This window comes from Neodothiora populina (assembly GCF_041146345.1).
Source record: "Neodothiora populina strain CPC 39397 chromosome Unknown canker_contig_8, whole genome shotgun sequence".
Lineage (NCBI taxonomy): Eukaryota > Fungi > Ascomycota > Dothideomycetes > Dothideales > Dothioraceae > Neodothiora > Neodothiora populina.
The window spans coordinates 537,205-555,966 of record NW_027191411.1 but is presented as its reverse complement, the minus strand read 5'-3'; the positions used below and the strand labels follow the sequence as shown (position 1 = coordinate 555,966).

General features: G+C 50.1%; 6 protein-coding genes across 6 annotated transcripts; 5 read left to right on the top strand and 1 right to left on the bottom strand.

Annotated features, from left to right (window-relative positions):
- Positions 1 to 330: 330 nt before the first annotated feature.
- Positions 331 to 1,200, top strand: AAFC00_006664 (uncharacterized protein; the record flags this gene model as incomplete). Its single annotated transcript, XM_069346652.1, has 1 exon — positions 331 to 1,200. One exon carries the CDS (start codon positions 331 to 333, stop codon positions 1,198 to 1,200), a length of 870 nt encoding a protein of 289 aa, XP_069199525.1.
- Positions 1,201 to 2,870: 1,670 nt separating this feature from the next.
- AAFC00_006663 (uncharacterized protein) lies at positions 2,871 to 3,893 on the top strand (the record flags this gene model as incomplete). Its single annotated transcript, XM_069346651.1, has 2 exons — positions 2,871 to 3,060; positions 3,121 to 3,893. 2 exons carry the CDS (start codon positions 2,871 to 2,873, stop codon positions 3,891 to 3,893), a joined length of 963 nt encoding a protein of 320 aa, XP_069199524.1.
- Positions 3,894 to 5,218: 1,325 nt separating this feature from the next.
- On the top strand, positions 5,219 to 5,419 carry AAFC00_006662 (uncharacterized protein; the record flags this gene model as incomplete). Its single annotated transcript, XM_069348359.1, has 1 exon — positions 5,219 to 5,419. One exon carries the CDS (start codon positions 5,219 to 5,221, stop codon positions 5,417 to 5,419), a length of 201 nt encoding a protein of 66 aa, XP_069199523.1.
- Positions 5,420 to 5,736: 317 nt separating this feature from the next.
- On the bottom strand, positions 5,737 to 7,472 carry AAFC00_006661 (uncharacterized protein; the record flags this gene model as incomplete). The annotated part of the gene is made up of 3 exons (XM_069346650.1): positions 5,737 to 6,939; positions 7,002 to 7,334; positions 7,407 to 7,472. 3 exons carry the CDS (start codon positions 7,470 to 7,472, stop codon positions 5,737 to 5,739), a joined length of 1,602 nt encoding a protein of 533 aa, XP_069199522.1.
- A 1,339-nt stretch (positions 7,473 to 8,811) lies between these two features.
- AAFC00_006660 (uncharacterized protein) lies at positions 8,812 to 10,602 on the top strand (the record flags this gene model as incomplete). Its single annotated transcript, XM_069346649.1, has 1 exon — positions 8,812 to 10,602. The coding sequence occupies one exon, from the start codon at positions 8,812 to 8,814 to the stop codon at positions 10,600 to 10,602; it is 1,791 nt and encodes a 596-aa protein (XP_069199521.1).
- Positions 10,603 to 13,794: 3,192 nt separating this feature from the next.
- Positions 13,795 to 16,098, top strand: AAFC00_006659 (uncharacterized protein; the record flags this gene model as incomplete). Its single annotated transcript, XM_069346648.1, has 2 exons — positions 13,795 to 14,252; positions 14,319 to 16,098. 2 exons carry the CDS (start codon positions 13,795 to 13,797, stop codon positions 16,096 to 16,098), a joined length of 2,238 nt encoding a protein of 745 aa, XP_069199520.1.
- Between the last annotated feature and the right edge of the window lie 2,664 nt (positions 16,099 to 18,762).

Sequence of the window (18,762 nt, the reverse complement as noted above, 5' to 3'; positions counted from 1 at the left end):
TGTTGCTGCTGCTGCTATTGCTGTTGCTGATGCTTGTGTACAAAAGTACGGTGACCCTGGCCGGATTTCGCAAATGGACATTCCATGTCCGAATCAGGAAGGTCGAAGGCTTGCCCGTGTGCGCCGCCGCGCCCTACGACGTCGCCACAAGACACGTCTAGTCGATGCATCAACGACATTTTCTTTATTTTGCATTCCATATATAAGGTATGCTGGATCTTGTCAATATATTTTCTTCGCTATCTGCAGTACTTGAACTTTCGTTGTATATAACAAAGGAAAACCAAAAGAATAGGGAATTAATCAAGTCTTTCCCCAGCAGCAACAACCATGTCCGCAGGCACCAAAAAACTCTACATGGACAACGGCGCTCTACGCCAACACATGAGCAAGATCGTTCGCGTGACGCCCACATCTTCACTTCCAGAAGCCGATCGCGCACTGGTCAAGGATCCTGCTGTTGACGATCTTGCGCTGGTCACGGATGAGACGATTTTCTATGTTCAGGGCGGGGGCCAGCCGGCTGATACGGGGGTTATCAGGCCCTATGTAGACGACTCTTTGAAAAGCATGGAAGAGGACAAGAAAGAAGAGGTTTCCTTCCGCGTGACTTCCGTCCGCTACCCATCCGCCGGCCACGAGATCCTGCACTTCGGGCACTTCGCGCCCCGGCTCCCGCACAACAACAACAACAGCCCCATTCCTTTCGCCCCCCCCCTCCCCATCCTGCAACAAATCGACTCCGCGAAACGCGACCTCCACTCGCGCCTGCACACAGCTGGCCACATCCTAGGGCTAGCGATCAACACTCTGAGTGCCGAAGGCGTTCTGCCCACTGACCTCGTCGAGTCAAAGGCGTCTCATTACCCTGACTCCGCCGCAGTGGAATTCGTGGGTCTCATCGACGGTGTGCATAAAGCCGCGATTCAGAAGCGGACGGACGAGTTCGTGGCTTCCGGAGCTGGAGTCAGGATCCATTACTGGAGCCTGGCGGACGTCATGAGCAAATGCAGTGGTGTGGCGGACGGGTTTGGGCTGCCGGACGGAGAGGAGAGGGCTAGGGTCGTGGAGATTGTGGGGCTGGGTGCGTATCCGTGTGGTGGTACGCATGTCGAGGATTGTAAGCTTGTGGGCGGGATTGAGGTCAGGAAGATCGCGAGGTCGAAGGGGGTTTCGAGGGTTTCTTATCGGGTTTTGTGAGCATGTTGATGGCTTGCGTCTTGATGGTAGAGATGGGGTTGTACATATATGATGGATATCTATGGCAGGGTGTAGACGATTTATGAATCCGGCCGAGTCTGTTCTAAAGATAGGGGGCAGTAGATTGACTTGAAATCGGCCAGAGACAAGATAGAGAAGGGAGACTGAAGCGAAGTGACAGCGCCGGTTTGGTTCTCTATTCCTCAGACCTGACTCAATGATTTTGACTGCCCCTTGCAGGCTTTAGAAGAGAGCGCGTATACTTTTCACCTTCTATAGATTACCTGCATCATATCAGCCACTAATCTGGGATAAGCAAAGGACCGGACTGATCTAGACAAGAGTAGTGTCATCTTTATACAAGATCATGGAAGACCAAAATCAGGAAATGATGATCGCGGTTTGATACGCCAAAACTCGTGCGATTATGTTGGACTTGAGAAGTTAATATCCGGGAGAGAAAAAAGCGATGCGACGCGCCATGTTGGCTTTCTTCTTCTCGATGTCGAGAAACTGGACCAATATGGATTTGATGGAGCGCCAAGATTCAGGAGGAGAAACCATACATCTGGCCATTTCGTCCTTTTTCTTCTCGGAGTCGAGGAATGGATGGGTCAGAGGTTGGGCTTCACATCCGCCAAGAGTTTTGGTAGGCGAAAAAGTGATACTCTTCAGCATTTCGTACTTCTTCTTTTCGGAGTCGAGGAATGAGACAGACCCCGGTATACGTCTAGGTCATTTTCCCGATCTAACAGGATCGAGTGATCAGAAAGTAGATGTCCATTCGTATATCATTGACTAACACAATTTTGATAACTTCACGTCCGGAATCTGACTAGTGGATCTCACATGATTACATAATCAGATCCAATCACTGTGAAACTCCTTCTTGCCATCCTGTCTATCATTCTTCCCGGAGTCAGGAACTAGAACTAAATGAATTGTATAAAGCGCCAAGAACTACGAGATAAACCATACCTTCGACCATTCTAGCCTTTTCCTTCTCAGAGTCGAGAGATGACATGCCCAAGATGAGAGAATTCTCGGTAGAAGTGGGAATTCGACAAACGAGGACCCTGTTTGTACGCGCTTAAGGGGTATCTCAAGATACTGGAGCTTTTCTGCCATCATTCAGATGTTACCGGCAGCTTGTTCTGTCTCGCTGTGAGCTGCAGATGGCACACCAGGAGGGGCAACCTCAGCGATAGAGATTCCCCACAATTGACAGCGTCACAGTCGAACGACGACGTCGATCGTAGAGACATCTTCAAGCAATTAATGCATACATATTGCGCAAACACCCACAACACACGTAGTCAACCACTGGTCGTTGAAAGTATTTACGTACACCTCGGCATTTACATCTTTCACAACGTCGATCACTGCAGATCTCCCTTTGCGAAGTCCAGATTTGGCATCCCATCTGCCTTGGCTGAACTTAAGCTTTTGTGGGGGAGAGATGGATCTTCAGTCCAATGATGCACAACACGGATGGATGGACTAGCGATTGACAATGGGGTTCCAGAAATGAAAAGTATCGAGCCGTGCTATTCAAAACAGCCGCGGCTCGTGCAGATAGAAGATGTGGGAGATTGTTTGAAGACAAAGTGATGGCTGCCTGCTTCGTGAATTCGAACATCATTTCTTTTGAACAATTATTCTTACCAGAGATGTCGATTTTGTCACTTTTGACCACTGCAGCGCTGATCTGCTCGTCTGCTGCTTTTCCTGGCTTGGGAGGTGCTAGGCGCGATCTGAAAATCATTCAACGACACCCCAAGGCTGCTGCCGCTACTACCTCAGCAAGTGGCTCATCAGCGTCGTCTTTCCCTGCGTGGCACCCTGCACGACCTGGCGAAGGTAGCTCACCACGATGACTATTTTTCAAGTGTCTCTGCTAAATATATCTCCGACGTCTAGTCCGCTCGCCATGCCCGGGTCTCAACTCTCTGGCAAATCATGACATATGTCCTCGAAGCGGAAAAGGTTACACCCTTCCAATCCTCACAGCATGTCTTGCAAAAGGTCTGAACATGGGCGCCGACTTCACCTTAGCGATTGGAACAGCTGGATTCGCCTCGAATCCGGACCCTGAGCTTCTCTACTTCGACCTTGACATGTTGCAAAAACACGACTTTGTCATCGAACATGACGCCTCTCTGTCTCGTGCGGACGCTAGCACGGGTGATAATCACTCTTTCAATCAGACCATCTGGAACTCCGTGACTGCGTTTTTCGCAAACCAGGACAACGCAACCATCGAAACTGCTGCCAAAGCAAAGTTTAACAGAGTCACGACTGAGGCAGCCAGAGACCCAGAATTCAGTTATGGACCTGCGCAATTCATCCTCAGTTACGGCGAAACCGCTCTTTACCTCTCTACCATGGGTGACCCCACGACTGGATCTGCACCTGTTGATTACGTCAATGTGTTCTTCCAGGAGGAACGTCTACCTTACGAGGAAGGTTGGAGACCAACTCTCGAGCCGACGACTTTGAGTACTTTGGGGGCAATGATATTTGAGTTGAACATTGCTAATGGCGAAGTTGTTCCCGAGGGATCGATCTTGGGTGAGCATAGCTTGAGAGCGGTACTGGTAGGCGTTGATGCTATCACAGGGCTTGTCGAGAATCCGATTCTTTATGCTGTATCTAAGCTTACTAGTGCTTTGGGCGCCTTGACTGGGAGCTGATACTGGGACACAGCATTTGTATATATTGCTCTATTCTGCTTAACATGATGGGATATCTACATCATACCTAAGGAACGGATTGGGTCTTAAGTTTTCTCTGTGTCAGTCCCAATGTCTCCCAATGGTGCGCCACAAAGAGACTCCAATGGCACTTTGGTGAGCCACCAGCCCAATATGTCAATCGAGTCGTTGACAACTCGTAGTCGCCTGATGGAAATGTCGAACTATGCTTGCGTGCATAGTACTTGCTATCCCTATCAGTGCCGATTTATGTACCGGTCCATTAATGGTCACCACCATCGTCTGTTTTCATGGATGCTAGGGTCTTTCCAAAGGGCTATCGTACCGGCTCGTCACCTTCTGAACAGGTGCACCTGTATAACGCGGAGAAGCTCGGCCCTCGGACATATCCAGACAAGTACTCCGTAGGCAATCCGATACCCTGTTCCGACTGTCTAAGCACGAGTCTATCCGGATGATCCTGGAGGAGCACAACATCGGACCAGCTGACGATAGAGCTCGCACCTTATGCACCCATGAATCATAAGCAGCGCATGTGTATTGTGCACGATTCAGATATCTTGGTTTACTATACGGAGATATAATAATGTCAGTACTTAAACACAAAACACAAAGAAAATCTCCGAGCCTAGTTATGTGAAAGAGCGAGTACGAAATGCGCTACAGCGCGTGAGACGCTTCATCACAAGGTCCAGAGACATATTAACCCATCAAATCGAAGCGAACCACAATGAGCGAGTTCCTGCTGTACAGTATCTTACTCAGGACAATCGTACGGAGCCAAGACGATCGCTACCGCAAAGAGTAATCTGATATTAATCCGTGCCGTTCTGTCCGGATGGAAGCAAGAAAAAGCTTGTTTCAACGATGGACAAAGGCAACGTCATCCCTGTTACGTCCGTGCGGTCGGTTCAGGTGCCCGTAGTGGCAATTTAAATTGCCCTTGTATAGATGTTTGCGTATATATAGTAAATAGTGCTGCCTGCGCGGTCGGACAATTTTGATCCGCGCTGTTGAATTCTGAGCTGTTGAATCCTTGCTGTCGAGCCGTGGAACTGATTGACGAGAAGTCTGGCTTTGGCAATGTAAGTCGATGAAACCGTGGTCCTGTGCGAGTATATGTTTTCATGTGTGATGAGAGAATTAACACAACAATGCGATTAGAAAGTGTTGATCTACAATAGTACTCGACCATAAAAAACAAACAACACCGAACCAAAGCAAGCAACACCCACAACCTCAACAAACCTCCAAATCACTCGAACGGTCCCACCCACGAGCAAAAGAAGTAAACCAAGACCAAGATGGCCAACTCCCCTCCATCCTCCACTAGCGACGTCCTCCTCTACTTCCTCGCTCTTTTCCTGCCTCCGGTCGCAGTGTTTCTCAAGACCGGCTGCGACTCAAATTTCCTGATTAATATCTGTTTGACTATCTTGGGCTGGATTCCGGGTGTCATTCATGCTTGGTGGATTGTTAGCAAGTATGAGAAGCCTGCTATGTGAGCGCGGCGCATAATGCTGGAAAGCGACGGATTCAGGGGTGAAATAGATGGATAATGGGTCTGATATTGGAAGCTGGTCTTCTTGTCTTTGTATTGCTTATGGGTCGTGGCTGTTTGATACAGCGCTGATATATGCAGTACAATCGTGGAAGCGTGAACTCTTTTCTTCTCTTGTGAATCTATTTCTGGTGTGTATCATATTGTGTCTAGTATTCAACCTCCATTTTTGATATGATGAGACGGTGATACCTTATGCCCCATCCTGCACTCACTAGAAGGCGCTGCAATGAGTATTTACAACAAAGTTCAGAGCGTTGCTCAAATCTTGATATCCTTGCCAATGTCGTCAATGGCCTTGACGAGTCCCTCAGCAGTTTCTTTTCTGGTGCCGCCGTTAACAACCACTCTGAAGAACATTCCATCTTCGCCAGGCGAGTAATCGATCATGAAGCCCTTTGGAACGAGCGCGCGTGCGATCTGCTCGGTGATCTTGCTGTTCTTGTTTCTATGGCCGGAACCTTCCTGCTTGTTGTAGTAGAAGCACACCTGCCAGCACGGCGGCGGGTTTTCGCTCACAAGAGTGAAGTTCTCCTTGCTTCCCACCAGGTCGGCGAGATACTTGCTCATCTCGAAGCCACTGTCGATGCGAGCTTCCAGTCCTTCTTGTCCATAGTAGACCCAGGACAGAGCCAGCTTCAGCGCATCACCACGACGACCGCATTGCGGTGTCAAGTCCGCCAGGTCGAAGATCTCGCGAGCGGGAGCAGATGCCTCGACATTGCCTTTCGAGTCCAACGCTGAGGAATCGGCTGCGCTCTCGTCGTCGTCGTCAGAATTGTGGAACAAGTAGCCTGCAGGCAGCGTCATGGCTGCTTGACATTGTCGCATGTCCTTGCAAAGTAAGAAGGAACTCGTCACTGGCACACTGAGCATCTTATGCGGCGTGACACCAATACTGTCAGCCTTTTCGATGCCTGGTAGCTTGCTTGGTGCGTGCTTCTTCGAGAACACAACCGGCCCGCCCCAAGAGCCGTCGACATGTAACCAAATAGGAGTGTCCTTGTGTTTGGCTATCACGTCTGCGATCTGACCGACATCGTCGTAGCTGCCGAGAACTGTAGTGCCTGCAGTCGCATTGACGTAGAAGGGCACCTCGCCAGCCTTCTTTGCCTGCTCGATCGCCTCGTCTAACGCATCTGGCTTCATCTGTCCCTGTTCGTTGACAGCAACACCCCTTACTGCGCCACTGCCGAAGCCGAACATTTGTGCAGCCTTTTCGAGCGAGTAGTGACCATGCGCAGATGTGAAGAGAACGAACTTCTTGCCTTGAATACCGTTGACCTTAGTATCAGGATAGAGAGTATTACGAGCTATAACGACGGAAGTCTGATTGGAAGCACTACCACCAGGTTGAGCGATACCACCGCTGTGAGCACCCTTGAACCCATAGAGAGTAGCAAGTGCCCGAGTCACAGTTTTCTCGACAATTGTCAGAGCAGGAGAGACTTGGTAAACGTGGACCTGAGACTCTCAATCAATTACTGCGCTCGCGTCGATACTCACAGATGAAATGGGAAACTCACATTCGTGTTGAGGACGGACAGCAAGAGCTCGGTGGCGACACCAACGGCATTAGTACTGGCGTATAGCTTGTCCAGAAACCCCTGATCCCAAGTGTTGACGCTGTACTTTAGCACATCCTGCACAACTTGCAGTAGTCCCTCCTTGCCGGCACCCTGAGTAGGCAATTGCGGTTTGAAGAGAGACTGCAACTTCTGTGGAGGATGATACTCTACTAGCGCAGTACGGGGCCCCTGCCCATCCACTTGCAAGCCGTGACCGGTGCTTTTGGAAGCAGCATCGACATCAGCAGCACGAATGAACGGAACGATAAGGTCTTTGATGGAGTCGATAAGCTACGATAAGATCAGTATATTGACACGACTCTACAGATTAGATTGAGATTATCTCGCCGACAAGAACCTTACATCCTGCACTTCGCCTGCTCGGTCCAGCTGCTGGTTATCAGCAGCGCGTGTTGGTAGAGACGACATGACTGTTCTATAATTATAGAATAAAAATAATGACAATGATAAAGATACGAGTATGTACAAGGAAAACTACTATACAATAAGATGCCCTATGCCCACTCCATCTAGTATACGAGACATGGTCATTAGTCACACACTTACCGCACTACACGACGCGAGATTAAAAGTCTTTGATTACGACATATTACGATTCTTGGGGTGGCCTATGCCTCTTCGTCGGTCCTTATCGATAGTCGATCGATGCCTCTTTTGGCAGAATGGTTAATTCTCCATGACACAATCATTTTTCATGAAAAGCGAAGAACTTCTCAAGACTTCCAAGGATGTTGATATTAAGGTGGGTCTTTGCCAAAACAATAATGGCGCTGGGCACCACAAAGTCACAGATACGAGTTGAAGCGTGGCATGAGTGAAAATTGGCATAGGGCGCGCAGAGGAATCATGTTCTACGGCCCTGCAAGCCTCTTTTAGACAAATCAAGACGCGGGGATACCTCGGGCCCCCCCCCCCACCCCTCCTCAAGCGAAACGAAGTGCTTTGTAACGTCGGTCGACTTACCCACTTTCGAAGATGCGAACCTTTGTAGCAAACGTCTTCAGTTGCGAATCGGCGGTGCCAATGCCGCTGACGTACGTAGCCCATAGGGCACGCACGCATCGCGAAACACCTACCACTTTCTGGACCTTTAAGCTTTTGAACTCCCGAGCACCAACCCATGCCGTGGGAGAAGAAAGCGCCATTCGGCACGCTTCCCGTCCGTTCATGCGATTTCACATACGAGAGGGGCCAATGCTGTGTTCTTCCATTCGTAACAGTCATCCTTCTCAAGGTTACAAGGCGTGGTGCATTGCAGCAGCGGATGAGTAAGAACATCTCGTCCTCTTGCGTCAAAACGGAATAAATGGCGTATCAGCAGCAGCAGATGACCTGCGCAGACGTGCATGAAGCACTCAAATAGTGATATGACATTTGAATAGGGCGGAGAAGAAGAACCTGGGACACTTCCCCGCAACTGACTTCGAACGAAAGCTGTTCGGGCCCAGCTTGCTTTGTTATGTCCGAGGAACGTACACGCTTAATGCGGCAATTAGTGTTCATGGACGGATGATCTACTGTACATGACTACTTGTAAGCCTCATTAAACCCGTGCTCGCTTCTTTCAAGTCGGTGTAACTACCGTGTCATGCCTCCTAAATCCGTTTTTCTACATTTGCTACATGTCTGCTTAGAAACACTGCTTTTCCTTCCTGCATAAGTGGCCAATATATGCCTTGCCATTCAAAATATCCTCTCTGGCTCTCAACTTCTGCATTGGTGCTTCACCGTAACCCTGTCATTGAGAATGGATACTATAGAGAGAATACTCTCACGGCCTACTGCAAAACCGTACAGATCTCGAGCAGTCGAGTCATCTGAAGAACCATGGCTCAATGACGATGGCCTTTTGGATTTCTCGCCAGATGACATTGAAAATCCCAAGAATTGGTCTTCTGCCCGTCGATGGTATATCACGCTATGCGCCGTCCTACTAGTCATCAATGCTACATTCGCTTCTTCTGGCCCGTCCGGCGTGCTGGAAAGTATTTCCGCTGAATTACACGTTTCTACAGAAGCAGCTGGCCTGGTGATCACGCTTTTCCTCCTGGGTTACTGTGCAGGGCCTTTGGTGTGGGCACCACTCTCCGAATTTTACGGTCGTCGATGGGTCTTTTACATCACCTTCATACTATATCTAACCTTCAACTTTCTTTGTGCCTTCTCCCCTAACTTTGGTGGACTGCTTGTTGGTCGTTTCCTCACTGGCACGTTTGCAAGTTCATCACTATCGAATGCTCCCGGTGTGCTGGCAGATATCTGGGGCCCGCTGGATCGAGGCAATGCCATGGCCTTGTTCTCCATGATGACTTTCATTGGCCCCGCACTTGGTCCAGTCATCGGAGGCTTTCTTGAGCTCAAGGAGGACTGGCGATGGATGTTCTATGTCCTCTTGTGGCTAGCTGGTTGCACTTTGCCCTTGATGTTCACGATTCCGGAAACCCTTCCGTCAATAGTGCTTCTGAACAAGGCACGAAGACTGCGACGACTGAAGATTCCGGGATATGAAGACGTAAAGGCACCACTCGAAGTTACAGATCGTCGACTTACCACATTATATGCTGTCGCCTTGACTAGACCCTGGAAGATCCTCGTCGACCCGATCTCGTTCTTCTGTGCCATCTATCTGTCCGTCGTGTACTGTCTTTTGTACATGCTCTTTACGATTTACCCAATTGTGTTCCAACAAAAGCGAGGATGGAACTCCGGCGTGGGTGAGCTACCGCTCATAGGGACAGCAATTGGTGCAGTAATCGCGGGTCTGATTGTGTTTGCATTCACTGCCAGGGAGCGAAAGAAGGCTGCTGCAGGTTATAAGGGCAAACCCGAAGACCGTCTCATCATTGCCATGGTTGGAGGTATCCTTTTTCCTGTCACCATGTTCTGGTTTGCTTGGACTGGCCAGTACAACAGCGTTCACTGGATTGTGCCCTGTATTGCTGGTGTTTTCTTGGCTTCGTCAATCCTCCTCATCTTCGTTGCCTTCCTCAATTATCTTACCGACACGTACCTCATGTTCGCTGCCTCGGCACTTGCCGCAAATACTGTGGCTCGATCTGCAGCAGGTGCAGCAGCTCCTCTATTTACACAGTACATGTTCGACGCTCTTGGCGTCGGCGGTGGGGGCTCTCTCATTGGCGGAGTTGCTTGTCTACTCGCACCAATCCCCTTCGTCTTCTACCGCTACGGCGGACCCATCCGAGAACGCTCGAAATTTGCGCCCACGCCTGGCAAGGCCGACGGTGTAAAGAAGAATGTACCTATCGAGCAAGATGTCGAAAAAGGCGAAGAGGTAAGAGGATACAAGAATCATCCTCACAGGACATACAGTCAACAAGGCGAGGGCGAAGATCGTGTTGTAGCACCTGATGATTACAGGACCATTGACGCTGGACAAGTGGGTCATGGACATTACATGAAGTCTCGCGACGAAGACGAGAGCACACTTGAAGATGGCTCGCCAGCGTCTGGTTCGTCTTCTGGTAAGGCAGACACTGACGGCGAAGTCGCGTTCGAACCGATTCAGGGAGGAAGGTGAAAATGATAAGAGTCATTGTTTTGTTGCTTCCTTGTTGTTTGTTTCACATACTTATCTTGATTCCATAGCATGGCGCTGGGTTGAAATAATTGTCGGCATGAGGGAGCTTGGCTTGGAGTTTTGCTTCCAGGCACGCATTATAATGATCTCCTAGAATGAGCCTTTTACGTAGAACAAATCACGATTATCAAATCTAGTCATGTTCGACAATGATAAAACATCGATCTCCGCTAGCACCCTCACTCTGTCCAGAAGAACGATGGTTGTGCCTTGGCATGCAACGAGTAGAGTGTCGAAGAAACGGATGCAGAAGGATGCTAATATAAGATCTCCTGGTCCCGGACTGTGGGGGCGGCTCAGTAAGGCAGACATCATGCACTGCACTGCACTGCTTGGCTTAGCTGACTGACAGGTGTGCAGTCTATCTTGCTTGCTAAGATGGTAGCTCCGTATAGAACCTATGATGGATTCACATAATCACAACTATTTGAGCTGTCGACTTGTCTACGACAGCCTAGAGTGGGTAGGTGCTGACCGATCATGAGGCCTTTGTACAAGTGCTGCATGCTTGTCCCATCTTTGGCAAAACGGAGATGTGATCATTCATGCTATGCGAGTTTGGGTGCATGCATAATGTATCATGCCGTCATATCTGACGAGTTGCCACGTGAGGTAGTTCGATGAGCTGCAGGGGGCCAAACAAAACTGCGATGCAAGATACAGTGTGCCGCAGACGGGGCCAAACTGATTGTTCTACCAGACACGACATGTGTTGGCTCAATATTGATGACACGCGATGGGTCGAGCGTACCTTGATACCTAGTTAATGTTCGGATTCTGATATTCTGCAAGGACTGAACGGTATAGGATATGCTTGCATGAACATGGTTTTCGTACCTGTTATTAGAAGTGAATACTGCGGGCTCATCTGTCACAGGACTAGGTCAACGGATGTTGTGATAGCAGTGTCTTGGATGTGCGATCTCTCGTGCCTCAAGGAGGGTAGAGCGTGCACGTGAGTGTGGAATGAGTGGTTTTGAATCTCATGTTCGACGAGCGTTACATGTAGTCTTCGGGATGAATAGAAGGTATCACGATCCCTCGAAGAAATCTCCTGGAACGAAGTGTGTTTGCTGCGCCTCGTTGGCGAGCATAGCGCCTGGAAGCCAGACTTGTTGAAGATACATCTGAGCCGCAAGTATATGAGATGCAGAAGGGACGACGCCGATCTCACTCAGGAAGCTGAGGAAGCGAGAGATCCAATAGCGCGATCCATGACCTGTAGCATCGAAGCGATATGATAGGAATCGACCGTATATGATGGTATGCAGAATTGTCTCGAGTGTGACACCGGACTTGACATGCATTGCAAACGTTCTCACCAGATCAGACGGAACCGCATTATCACAGGCGCTGACGACCAAGGAAACGGGAGCTGCACCAGGACGAGAAGGTGCGGGTGTCAATCTAAGCGACCGATTCTCCGTCTGCACAAGCTGGATTACCCACGAGTTGGTCAAAGCTGATGGTGTTGTAGTATGCTTCTGCCTACCTGAAGCGAACGCTCTGGTAGGTGCCAAAGCGCCAACGACAATCTTGTGAATAGCTTTTTCTGATGGATCTTCAGCCACTTCCGACGGCTCGAACGTGAGTGTGCCAGCCATGGGTTATGGTGTGGTGGGGCAGATGAACAACGCTTTGAAGTGCCCAATCCTGCTGCTGTTGCTTTTCAAGCTTGATGCCAACGCCAATACGGATGCCAACATGGATGTGATAGCAATCATCGGATGAGCTGATTCGGACGCTGACACGTGTGTTGCTTACAGGCCCACTTATGCAGCGGAAGCTCGTAAATATATAACAAGAAATCAGACACGGAGGCTTCAATGCAAGGCTAATGTAGTAGTAGCAATGCCGACTTGTGGGGCAATGTCGCCCTTTGGCCGTCCAGATGTAGAATCCGCGATGTAGAAGTACAGTAGAAGAGTCCGCAAATAGCTGGCCTATATTCCGAAGATACACGTGGCACCCTCGCATACAATAGACGTGTAGCAAGGCTTCTTTCTTAGTAGAGAGATACGTACTAAACAGGAGTAAGCTGTAGACTAGGTTCTTCGATACTCTGCCAACTAAATACACTAACAGCGCCAGAGTCTGACAAGATCTGCACGAGTCACGTTGGCATCGCGTCGATCGAGCAGATGGGGCGGCAGCAGCGGCGATCGATCTTGCAGCAGAGAGCTGCAGGAAAGCTGAAACAGCCGACTATCCTAGGACACGGACTATCTACGCAACGCCGTCGCGGTGCAACTGTCCGGACCTCGTTGTCTTTCCACAACAGCCACAAATACATGGATGTCTTGTAGCAGGCAACAATTGAGATAGAGAGAGATGAGTTTGGTGACAAGAGGATGAGCGTGCCAATGCTTCTTTGAGTTTGGAACAGGGGCAGGTAGCGGAGAGAGTGCCGCGAGACAAGATTGTTTGCCCACTGTAGCTGGAGCTGAAGCCGGAGCAGCAGATCTCGGCTACGTCCCAAACACCCACATGTCACTGTCCCATCTGTCAGATGCATCTCGATCGGATCTTGATCCACAATCGGGTCGTACAAGATGCAGGTGCCATCAGTTGTGCGATAGATTGCTGCAAGGTCGCATATTCGATCCGTCACTCGACTACATGACTCTACATATGAAGACATTGGTATCAGGTAGCAGTATCTCAGGTGAGTCGAGTCGAATCCAATATCTCCCTGACAAGATTCCACTAACCACGGCTAGAACCAGGTCTTGAGTCGTGGTCTATACTGCAGCAATGTGGTTCCACCCATGTCGCTTGCCACGTCGAAGGGTGGGGCGGCTGCCGCCCCGCGCGATCTGGACAGATTCTGAATCCTGTTCTGTAGCGTTATGTACCTTATATTGGAAGGCTTGGCATCGCCGGGATTTTTTTTGTGGAAAAGTCGAGCGGCTTGAGTGACATTTTACTTTTGGTCTGCTTGATATGTGCAGAACATGGTAAGCAGTTCACTATCTACTTATTTCCCGCTCCGGCCTATCGACCTTGCTTGCCGTTGTACACCATCCCAGCATCAACGGGCAACGTCTCGCTCTTGTGCTCTATTTGTCTTTCTTTCTTTGTTGTCCGTCTAAATTTTTTGCTTCTTCCTTTCTTTTCTTGGCCCGATCTATAATGCCTCGTGAAAATAAGAAGCGTGGCCGTCGTGCCGAGGAGAAGAAGAGAAAATTGGAAGAGACGGAAGGGGAAGAATTCGACGCGGCTAAACGACAACGAGTTTCTGACCCAGACTTCGCCGAGCAAGAAGGATTCGTCGCTCTTGATGCGCAAGAGGACGCCTACAAGGCATCTGGAGAAGGCAATGGATACGAACAGAGGCCAGAACTGCCGTTCTTCGGTATGCTCGACGAGGAAGAGCAGGAGTACTTCAAACGTGCAGACGAGATGCTGGAAATGAACAACTTTGCCGACCCGACCGAGCGCTCTTTATTCCTGGCCAACGTGTACCGTGAAGCCGAAGGCAAAGAACTCAAGATTGCCAACAGTCAGTCATGTTCCAGACTGATGGAGCGCTTGATCCAATTGTCTTCTCCCTCGCAGCTGAAGACGCTATTTCAAACATTTAGTGGAAAGTAAGTCCGAAGAACAGTTATGCTCTGTGTTATATCTCTTGTATCTATATGCTAACAGTCGCTCAGCTTCATGCACCTGATACAGCACCGTTTTGCTTCTCATTGCTGTGAGAAGCTGTTCATCCGAGCTGCACCTTTTGTTACCAAGGAATTGCTTGCACCGCCTAGTGTTGGAGCAGAGGAGATGGCAAACGGCGATGTCTATGTCTCGATGGAGAACCTTTTCTTATACACCATCGGAGAGCTGGAAGGAAACATCGGATTTCTCATGACTGACCGCTTCGCCTCACACGCCTTGCGCGTGCTCCTCCTTGTCTTCGCTGGTGAACCCCTGGTTGAAGCAAAGTCTCTGCTGCAGAGCAAGAAGAAAGAGCATGTTTCTGTGCACGGAGAAAGCCAACTTGGCGAAGAGCAACAGGTCAAAAGAGCTGTCCCGGATTCGTTCACTGAAGCGCTACAAACCCTTATGAGCTCGAGTGTCGCCGGTCTAGATACAACAAGCCTGCGGGCTCTGGCGACACATCAAGTTGGAAACCCCACTCTACAATTGCTCATCAAGCTCGAGCTCAACCATTTTGGAAAGCAGAAGGCCAAGGAGGAAACTTCAATTTTGCGCACTTTACTACCCGACGACCCCATCACTCCCGAGTCCGACAGTGCGACGTTCATCAATGGTATAATCTACGATCCCATAGGATCCCATCTTGTGGAAGCAATTGTCGAGAACGCGCCTGGAAAGATGTTCAAGAGCTTGTACAAGGGGTTATTAAAGGATCGCATGGCTTCGTTGGCGAGAAATGAAATTGCTGGTTATGTTGTATGCAAGGTGCTCGAGAGGTTGAGCAAAGACGACTTGTATGCCGCCCACGAGCAGATTTTACCTACCATTCCCGCTCTGGTTGAGCGTAGCCGATTCGGCGTCATCAAAACACTGATGCAGCGCTGTCAAGTGCGAGAGATTGACACTAGGTCGCTCGCTAGTCAGCTCGCAGAGGCTTACAAGACCGCCGATGGTGGCTTCGACATCAGAGCGCTCCTTCATGTCTCTGAGATTGAGCTTCCAGCCCCTGTGAACGGCGATAGTAATGGTATCGATGGCGAAGTTCAAGCGCCCCGCCAAGCGGCACAGGATCCGTCCCGTAACACTGGCGCCCGCCTTCAAGGATCACTTCTGGCCCAAGAGATGATAGATGTGCCGGGCGCCCTGAGCTCACTGGTCTTCGATAGCTTGGTCACCCTCTCCCCCGAGTCATTGCTGGCTATGTCTCGCGATCCAATCATTTCACGCACCTTGCAGGCAGCAATGTCGTCTCCAAATGCAACCGTCATCTCACGGCGAAAGTTGATCCAGCTATTCTATGGCAACATTGGGGAGATGGCCCTCGAGAAATCAGCCTCTCGTGTAGTGGACGCCATCTGGGATGGCACCCACGGTCTTGCGTTCATCCGCGAACGTATAGCAGAGGAACTAGCCGAGGACGAGCCCGCGTTGCGCGACTCACCCTGTGGTCGCGCAGTATGGAAAAACTGGAAAATGGATCTCTACAAGCGAAAACGAGGCGAATGGATCAAGCAGTCTAAGATCAAGGCAAGCAACGACGGATTCCAGAGCTTTTCCGAAGTCGACAAGAACAAGTCTGTGAGGTCAGCGAGGAAGCAGACGAGGAATGGCGAACACACGCCCGAAACAGCGCAAAGACAGAATGGTGCTGAGGAACAACAAAAGCCCAAGAAGACGGCGCTGCAATTGGCGCGCGAAAGACATGTTGCCAAAAAGGCCAAGGAGGCGTCTGGAGGAGGATTCAACAAGGCTGCTACGGGAGCGAACGCGAGCGCCATTTCATAGGCGTTTTTTTCTGTGATGTGTATAAAGAATTTTTTTATAGCTAATGACAGGACAAAATCGAAGATGCGGCGCGCCATTCAGACGGTTCAGCTGACTACTAGATTTTATACTGGAATGTGTGATATCCATGCACCCTTGCGTGGCTGTTCGGAAGAACGATGTCGTGACATTGAAACATGGACTTCCGACTGAATATGCCTATGGATCCGCGGGTAACCCTTCGCGTCATGGCGACGTTTACCCCTGTACTTTCTACCAATTCTACACGCTGACACTGAAATTATAGCAGCTTTTCAGAGCAATGTTTGTAAGGTGCCTACTCCACACCTGAGATGACGTGGCAACATATCATCAGCAGTCATGGCGTGGCCGAGTGCAAGCATCTTCGTAACAATTGATGTGTGTGTACAAGACAAAATCATAAAACTCATGTATTACCAACAGAGCATCATGCTGGACATGCCTACGAACCAAACTCCCACTCACACGGCTACAATTGACCGAACCTCTAAAGATGACTTACAGCCATATGTCCCAACTCCTTCCACACCAACGCAATACTAGCCTCCTGGACCGCTTCATACAACTCCATCTCATCCAAGATGGGTCCGCCGAGCGCTTCGGCGAAGTCCGATCTGCCTCCGACCTCAGCTTCGAGGATTCTAGAAGGCCGTCGTGAGTTTGTCTTTCCAGAGTCTTTGAGGTTACTCTGAAAAATCCCCGCGGCGGAAATGGGAAGAAAGTCCTCGTAGATGATGGGTTCGCAGCCCACGATTCCTTCTTCGACGAGGCCTTCGAGCGTCGGCGGGCGTCTGGCTGTGAAGCTTTGTGCCTTGGCGTGGTCGAGGATGGAATACTGCACCCAGACCAGGCCTGCGCTCCGCAACACTTCCCAGTCGTCGGGGAACTGCGCGAAATGCAAGGCGTATGCGTCTTCGTCTTCGGCGGTGATGCCTTTCGCCGTCGCCGACTCGAGCAATGCGTCGTATAGTGCTCTACCTTTCGGCGTCAGCGCCGCGCCTCGCTCTTCGATTTCTCCGAAGCGAGCCGTGTGGAACCCGGTTGTTTCGTCGGCGAAGACGATGTGCTCGCGCTGGGCGTAGTAGCTCGTCTGACGCAGCAAGATGGGATTATGCCGTTTCGGAGGGCCTTCGATGGATTGTTTCGCAGGTAGGCCGACTCGTCGCATACACGCTTGCACGGCGTCGATGTCTAGTGCCCGAGGCGTCAAGTGATTGATATGCGGGCCTTGAAACGCGACGATGTCGGCCAGGATGGGGTTTTCGTCCAGTAATGCTTCGTAGATCGCCCGCGGGACTGTCGTCTGGCTTCTCCATCGGAACGTCTGTACGCCTTCTGTGACGAGCTCGTTCGCTTCCTCTTGTGTCAGCCCGCCGTGGCTTTCGCTGATGCTTATGAGTTGCTCGACCCGCGGACTGAAGATGTTGCGTTTACCCAGGATTTCTCGGACGACTGGGCTTAGCTCGGCACTGATATGCTCTCGCTTCAACAACGACACGAACAGCCGCAGAGGGTTCTCCGCCAGCTCCGTGAGGTCTGTCGTGCGGAAACAGGCAGCGTGGATTGGCAGACCGGCTTGTGTCAAATCATAGTATCCTACGGCTACCATGCCCATTGTGCCCAGAAACCTCGCCATGATGGAAAGCTCCTCTGGAGAGCCCAATCTGATGGCTCCATGGCGCTCGAGGTCGAGTCTGTTCAATTCGTGTTTGCGGCTCAGGGCTTCTGCTAGGGAATGGTTGTTGGCCAGGGTGGATTTGTTGACTTGTTGCACGACGTCGACGAGGTCGCTGTAGAGCGACACTTCGGATTTGTAGACTCGCGAGAGGGACTCTGAGAAGAGAGTCCTTGTGTAGGTTGGGAGGACATGGCTCCGGGTCGTTGTTGTTGTTGTTGTGCTTGTATCCATTGCTATCATGCGAGGATGACTGATATGGTTCGAGGGTTTAGCGACGGGGCTTATCTCTACAAGGAAACAAAAAACTCTATAGATGAAAGAGCATGTATCCTTCTTGTTCTTCGAAAAGAAGACTACTTGATTAAACCATAGACCAAACAGACCGTGATCTCAAAATCTGGCAATGGAAACAAGAAACAAAGTCAAGTAGACACAACATCATCACCAACATATCATGTCATGTCATACGGCCCTTATCTCCCCTCCTAAACCAGATACTACCACCGTTCCTCAAGCAGCACATACAGTATCTACCTGCTAGCTCCATTAATCCCCAGCAGTGATATCACAAATCCAGTCCCCGAGCACATGAAGTAAGTGCCGTGAGCCTTATCTACCCACCCCACTCGTGCTCCCCCGCTTCGAAGCGTTGCTAGCCGCATTCGATAAGATATGGTTGCCCACCTAGATAGTGGCGGGCTTTTATCTCGCTTTCTCGGTTGTTTGTTCGCTGGCTTTGCTTCTGGCTCACACCATGATGATGGATTGTATCGAGAGAGGGGCGAAGCATGCCTTCTGTCCGGTCAGGCTGGAGTAGGCGGGTCTGTCGTTTTGTGAAAGTACGCAGAGGTTATATATGGTGGAACATAAAATAATGAAGCGGTGTATCACCATAGTGTATCTTTGTAGTCACCGAGTATACTTCACCTTACTATCACGCACGTCTATCACTACACGTCTATCAC